The sequence below is a fragment of the Myotis nattereri genome (assembly GCF_964212035.1).
Source record: "Myotis nattereri genome assembly, chromosome: Y".
Lineage (NCBI taxonomy): Eukaryota > Metazoa > Chordata > Mammalia > Chiroptera > Vespertilionidae > Myotis > Myotis nattereri.
The window spans coordinates 31,329,631-31,336,664 of NC_138094.1; the positions used below are offsets into that span (position 1 = coordinate 31,329,631).

Below are 7,034 nucleotides of genomic sequence, written 5' to 3' on the forward strand. Positions count from 1 at the left end.
AGGTAGGGAAAGGTGGGGTTAGAGAGATCAACTAAAGGACTTGAGGCATGCATATGAGCCTGACTAATGGACACTGACACCAGTGGGGGTGATGACATGAGGAGGAGGTAGGAGGGACAAATGGGGGATACGGACACATATGTAATACCTTAATCAATAAAGAAAAAATAGCCCTAGCTGGTTAGGCACTGTGGATAGATTATTGTTCTCCAGGCTGAAGGGTCCCAGGTTCAATTCCGGGCAAAGACACCTGTCTGGGTTGTGGGCTTGTTCCAAGGTGTGAGGCGTGCAGGTGGCAGAGAATCAATGATTCTCATGCATCATTGATGTTGCTATCTCTCTCCCTCTCCCTTTCTCACTGAAATCAATAAAAAATATTTCAAAAAATAAAAGAATAAAAAGATGAATAAAATAGAGCCAGAGTAAAAAATATATGTTTTAGAATATAATAAAAAGGAATCCTATCATTTTCAGATATTTAATAGTTCCTACAACTTTTGTGATAAAATAGGTTTGCACTGTTTTGGTAATATTATATTTAATTTTTTTTCCTTAACATATTAATGTTTATTGCATGTAACACTATATTATAAAAGACTAATATGCAAATTGTCCCTTCAAACAGGAGTTTGACCAGGAGATCCACCATGGGGTGGGACAGACTGGCAAGCAACGCGGGCTGCACCCTCCAGGTAGCCCCACACTGTTCTGTCCGCACCCCCCCCCCCTCCGCCCCCGCAATGATCGAGGACCCACCAGCCAGTAATCTACCCACAGCTCCTTCGCCTGGCCTTCATCTTCCCCCATCTGATCCCCAACTCGATCGGCGTGGGGCCAGCCAGCCAAACACCTGTATCCCCTCCCCCTGGACAACCTTCATCTTGCACAAACTCTGCAATAACACTTTAGAAAATTTCCCGTGAAATGTCACTCACCTAATTATCACAAATGGACACTAAGTCTTTGAAATTGGGAAAACTAGTTAATATGAAACCAACTTTTCCTGCTACAGATATATTGAAATGAATACACTTTCCTTTCATAGTCAGTCAAATAAGTAAATAGTTAAATTAATTAAAAGACAACTCCCTGAAAATAGCTCATCAACATTTTTATTCATGTTTTACATACCTCATGTACAAGAAAGAAGACAGAAAGACCAATAAAATTGGTGAATCATTGGTTTGTAGCCTTCTTCTGAGTCAGAGACCCCTTGGTGAATCTATTTAATACCATAGACATTTCTCTTATGTAGTTTCCAAATGGAAAGTTTTCTACATCAAACGTAGGTACAAGATCGTCTTATCAAATTAATAATAAAGATTATTATTTTACACAGTACAGGGTTGCACATTCCTATACTCAAAACTAGTATTTCAAATACAATTCTAAATAATGAAGTGTGTGTCCTTGATGTTTATATAGTTAGACTAACTTTTATTTCAGTGGGATTTTTCCAAGGTGAACTGATGTCCTTTTTCCAGACGAAAGAAGGGTACATTCAGAACAAATTCTTAGTAGTTCAATAAGAATGAATCTTCACTTTAAACCTACATGACTTCCTGTTCCCAAAGTGTCACATTCTAACATAAGATCAATAGAATTGAGTTCTTCAGAGAACAGTTGAAGTGACTACAGGCAAACTGTAATGCTAAAATAGACTGAATTTAGGTTGAGGTTTAAATCGTATCCCTGTAAGGTCATTAGGAGTGTTTCACACATTACATATTGCATTCATTATTAGAAGTGCTATACCTCTTTAGCAATTACAAATCATATTGATCATCAGTATACATTCTCAATCTAATGAATGGTATCCTTTCTTTTGCTTTGAATGATATGAATGAAATTGAGGTGTATCTCTTCATTCAATGTTACTGTTTTCACATAATTAAAGGTTTCATGCTCATATTATTTTTTAATTTTTTAAAAACATTTGAGTTACAGACAGTAACTTTATGAATTTAAAGTTATTGAATTTATGGAAGTTAATATGATCACATAGGCACTCTGTATTGAATTTATGGAAGTTAATATGATCACATAGGCTTCAGGTACACAAGTCTATGATACCTCATTTGCATATTGCATTATGTGTTTACCTAAGTCAGGTAAAAACCATGGAATTGGGCAGGAAAGTTTGCCACACCTCTGAGCCCAGAAAGGATATAAGCACCCCTATGTTCATAGCAGCACAATTCACCATAGCTAAGATCTGGAAACAGCCGAAGTGCCCATCAGCAGATGAATGGGTTAGAAAACAGTGGTACATCTACACGATGGAATACTATGCTGTTGTAAAAATGAAGGAATTCTTGCCATTTGAAGCAGCATGGATGGAACTGGAGAGCATTATGCTAAGTGAAATAAGCCAGTCAATGAAGGAAAAATACCACATGATCTCACTCATTTATGGATAATAAAGACCATTATAAACTTATGAACAAAAATAGATACAGAGGCAGAGCAGCTTCGAACAGACTGTCAAACTACAGCGGGAAGGCCGGGGAGGGTTGGGGGGCAGGCGGGGAGAGTAAGAGATCACCCGAAAGACTTGTATGCATGCATATAAGCATAACCCATGGACATAAGGCACTGGGAGTTAGGGGAGGCCAGGGGATTGTCAGGGCGGGGAAGAAAAAGGAGACATATGTAATACCCTTTGTAATACTTTAAGCAATAAAACAATTTAGAAAAGAGAGAAAAAAGAAATCTCAAAGTAAAGGTCATAAAAAAGAGATAAGACCGATTGCTATGATGTGCTCTGACACCCAGGGAGTAGACTCTCAATGCAAGAGCTGCCCTTGGGGATCAGTGAGCTCCCACAGGGCAGCGCCATTCAGCTGGATCCTGTGCTGACGACTGGCAAGGGGAGCAGCAGTGGCAGGAATCTCTCCCACCTCCACAGAGGCGCTAAGCATGTTTGGCAACTGGGATTAAGCCTAAGCCATCATTCGGACATCCCCTGAGGTCTCCCAGGCTGCCAGAGGGTGAGGGATTCCGTCAAGTGTACAAAGTTCATTCACTGGGCCTCTTATATTGCTAATAAACTACAATAAGATATAACAAAATTCAAATACTTGGAGGCTAAGTAGTCTTTTATTAAATAAATGGATGCCCAGGGTATGAATTCCTGTATGGAAGCAGTCTGGTCGGCCTCCCCAGATGGGGGCACATGGGGCCAGGCCTGCAGTGGTTAGTGGCCATTGGTGGTTAACCAGAAGGCCATGCCTCCAATCATGGCGTTAGCGCATATAGGGGGTATGGCTGACCAGGGGAAAGGCTGTGAGTGGTTTGCTTATCAGTCCTGCCCCAAATGGGGGATTGCGGGCAGATGGGAAGCAAGCCTGGTCAGGGATATGGCCGATTGGGGCCCAGATAAGACTGCTTGGCTGCCGCAATGCAAGTCATAGCCAACAGCTATTCTGGACATTCTGCCATTCCCGTCACAGGGCTTTTATGTACAAAAATAGATAACTGGGTAACCGAAGAGATTAAAGAAGAAATTAAAATCATCCTGGAAGTAAATGAAAATTAAAAATAAAAGTCCAAAATCTATGGGACACACTGAAAGTAATCCTTAGAGGGAACTTCATAGCATTACAGGCCTAACTCAAAGAACAAGAAAAACAGTTAACAAATTTTCTAACCCCCACAACTTAAAAAGTTAGAGAGAGCAACAAGCAAAGCCCAAACTCAGCAGCAGGAAGGAAATAATGAAGATCACAGCAGAAATAAATGACATAGAGACCAAAAACCGCACAAAAGATTAATAAAGACATGAGCTATTTGTTTGAAAGGATAAAACAGATTGACTAAGCTCTAGCTAGGCTCACCAACAGGACCCCAGTAAACAAAATCAGAAATGAAAGAGCAAAATAGCAAAAGACCCCACAGATATAAAAAGGATTGTAAATAAATACTATGGACAACTCTACTCCAACAAACTGATCAACCCTGAAGAAATGGACATATTCCTAGAAAAATACAATCTTCCTAAACTCAGTTAGGAAGAATAAAACATAGGACTAGGACAATAACTACTCAGGAAATTCAAGCAGTCACAAAAATAACTTGCAGCAAACAAAAGCCTGGGCGAGACGGCTTCACAGGGAGTTTTACCAAGTGTTCAAAGAAAAACTAATACCTTCTTCCTCAGACTATTGCATAAAATTCAAAGGAAGTACCATTTCAAATGGTTTCTATGAAGCCAGCATTACTCTAATCCGAAAACCAGATAGAGAAAATACAAAGATAGTAAAATGCAGGCCAATATATCTCTGATGACCATAGATGTTGCAATCCTCAACAAAACTCTAACAAATCCAATGCAACATTACATTGAAATGAGCATATACCATGCCAAAGCGGATATATTCTGGGGAAGTAGGATGAGTCAACATCCAGAAATCAATAAGTGTGATGCATCACATAAACAAATTGTCAGAGATTCATATCAATTGGTGCAGGAAAAGCACTTGACAAAATCCAACACTCAATTTTGATAAAAACTCTAAGCAAACTGGGCATAGAGGGATCATACCTCAACATTATAAAAGCCTTATGTGACAAAACTACAGACAACATCATACTCAATGGGCAAAAACAATTACTCTAAGAAGAGGAACAAGACAGGGATGCCCACTCTCACCACTTCTGTTTGGCAGAGTACTGGTAGTGCTAGGCAATGTGATCAGGCAAGAAGAAGTCAAACAAGGCATGCTAAGTGGAAAAGCAAAAGTAAAACTGTCAAAATTCTCAGATGGTATTGTGCTGTCCATAGAAATACCTAAAGATTCCATCAAAAAAACTATGAGATTTAATAAATGAATTTGGCAATGTAGCAGGGTACAAAATTAACACCCAGAATTCTATGGCTTTTTGATACACGGATAATGAACTCAGAAAGAGAAACTAAAAAAAAAAAAAAATGTCATTTGCCAGTGCAACAAAAAATTAAGAAGACTAGGAATAAACTTAACTAAGCAGGCAAAAACCTGTTCTTGGAAAACTCCAGGAAATTGAACAAAGTGATAGAGGAAGACTAAAGCAAATAGAAGAACATACCATATTCATGGTTTGGTACAATCAACATCAATAAAATGTTCATAGTCCCCAAAACAATGTACAGTTTTAATGTATTCCCCCTTAAAATATCAATGGCGTATCTCACAGACCTAGAAGAAAGTTTCCAAAAATTCGTATGGATTTAAAAAAAGACCCCAAAGAGTTACAGGAATCTGGACAAAGAAGAACAAGGTTGGAGGGATCACAATACCAGATATCAAGCTGTATTACAAAGCCACCATTCTCAAAACTGCCTGTTACTGGCACTAAACAAGACATAAAGACCAATGGGACAGAACAGAGAACATAGAAGTCAACCCTAACCATTATGCTCAATTAATATTTGACAAAGGAGGCAAAAACATAGAATGCAGTCTTACAGTCTCTTCAATAATTGGTGTTGGAACCTGGATGGCAGTCAGGCCTAGGCAGGTCGGGGTAGGTGGGGCCGCGGGGTGGGGTGGGGCGGGGTGGGGCTGGGCAGCTGCGCACTGGGATAGAACTCTGCTGACACAGGCACTGCACTGGAGACTCTTGCCCTTCCCTCGGTGTCTGGGGCCTCTGGGCAGGGCCCCATGGAGGACCTTAGCCAGGCCAGCTGCAGAGAGGAGGACGCGGCGCCAGGCGCCAAGGGGTGGCCCGAACCCCCGGCCCGGGTGCAATTCCGCGTGACAAGGTTCATCATGGAGGCAGGTGTCAAGCTAGGGATGCAGTCCATTCCCCTCGCCATCGCCTGTGCCATTTATCATAAGTTCTTCTGCGAGATCAACCTGGACGCCTATGACCCCTACTTGGTCGCCATGTCTGCCCTTTACTTGGCTGGCAAAGTGGAAGAACAGCCCCTGCGAACCCGTGACATCATCAACGTGTCCAACAGGTACTTCCACCCGGGCAGCGAGCCCTTGGAAATGGACTCCCTATTGTGCGTGATCCGGGACAGCATTGTGCAGTGCGAGCTCCTTGTGCTGCGGGTACTGCGCTTCCAAGTCTCCTTTCAGCACCCACACAGGTACCTGCTCCACTACCTGATTTCTCTCAAGAACTGGCTGAATCCTTACAGCTGGCAACGGACCCCCATCTCCGTCACTGCCTGGGCCCTGCTGCGGGACAGCTACCGCGGGGGGCTGTGCTTCCGGTTCCAGGCTCAGCACATAGCGGTGGCGGTGCTCCACCTGGCCCTGCAGGTCTATGGGGTCCAGGTGCCCGCCGAGGCCATGGCCAAGAAGCCATGGTGGCAGGTGTTTAGTGGCGACCTTACCAAGCCAATCATTGATAACATTGTGTCTGATCTCACTCGCATTTATACCATGGACACAGAGATCCCCAAAGGTCCTGGCCCAGGTCTGCCCAAAGAAAAGCCTGGGACGCTCAGCTGCCAGGGGAGGGTGCCACCACATCGCCATGACGGCCGGTCCCCAGAGCACTGGGTGGGAGGACTGGCTTTGTGCTGCTGGAAACAGGCCTGTGAAGGCGTTGACATGCTCCCACTTTGATTCTCAGGCTTTGACTGTGCCTGGCAGCCATGGTCCAGATGGTGATGGGCGCTGCACCTACCGTGGGCAGGAGCAGGCTGCGGGCAGCTCTGAGGCCTCCAGGTCTGCTTTTGTCCTTTGAAAGGACACAGACTACAGCAGAGGTTTGGGATCAGTGGAAGGAAAATCAAAGAACGGATGGGACTGTGCCCCAGGGGATTTTTTTAAAGGCAAGATTTAGAGAAAGTATGACTCAAATAACATAGAGGACATTTTATTTTGTTTCATTAAAGATATTACAAAGCCAAAATAAAAACATAATAATTATTGGTGTTGGACTTTTAGCACAGATACATGCAAAAAAGTTAATCTAGACCACCGACTTACACCATACACAAGTATAAACTAGGAATGAATAAAGGATTTAAACGTAAGTGGGTAACCATGAAAATCTTAGAAGAAGACAAAATATCAGGAATCTGTCTCAGCAATACC

At 42.5% G+C, this 7,034-nt stretch overlaps 1 protein-coding gene across 1 annotated transcript; it reads left to right on the plus strand.

Annotated features, from left to right (window-relative positions):
- Positions 1-647: 647 nt before the first annotated feature.
- LOC308512415 (cyclin-Q-like) lies at positions 648-6,560 on the plus strand (the record flags this gene model as incomplete). Its single annotated transcript, XM_081082174.1, has 2 exons — positions 648-652; positions 5,657-6,560. 2 exons carry the CDS (start codon positions 648-650, stop codon positions 6,558-6,560), a joined length of 909 nt encoding a protein of 302 aa, XP_080938300.1.
- Positions 6,561-7,034: the final 474 nt, after the last annotated feature.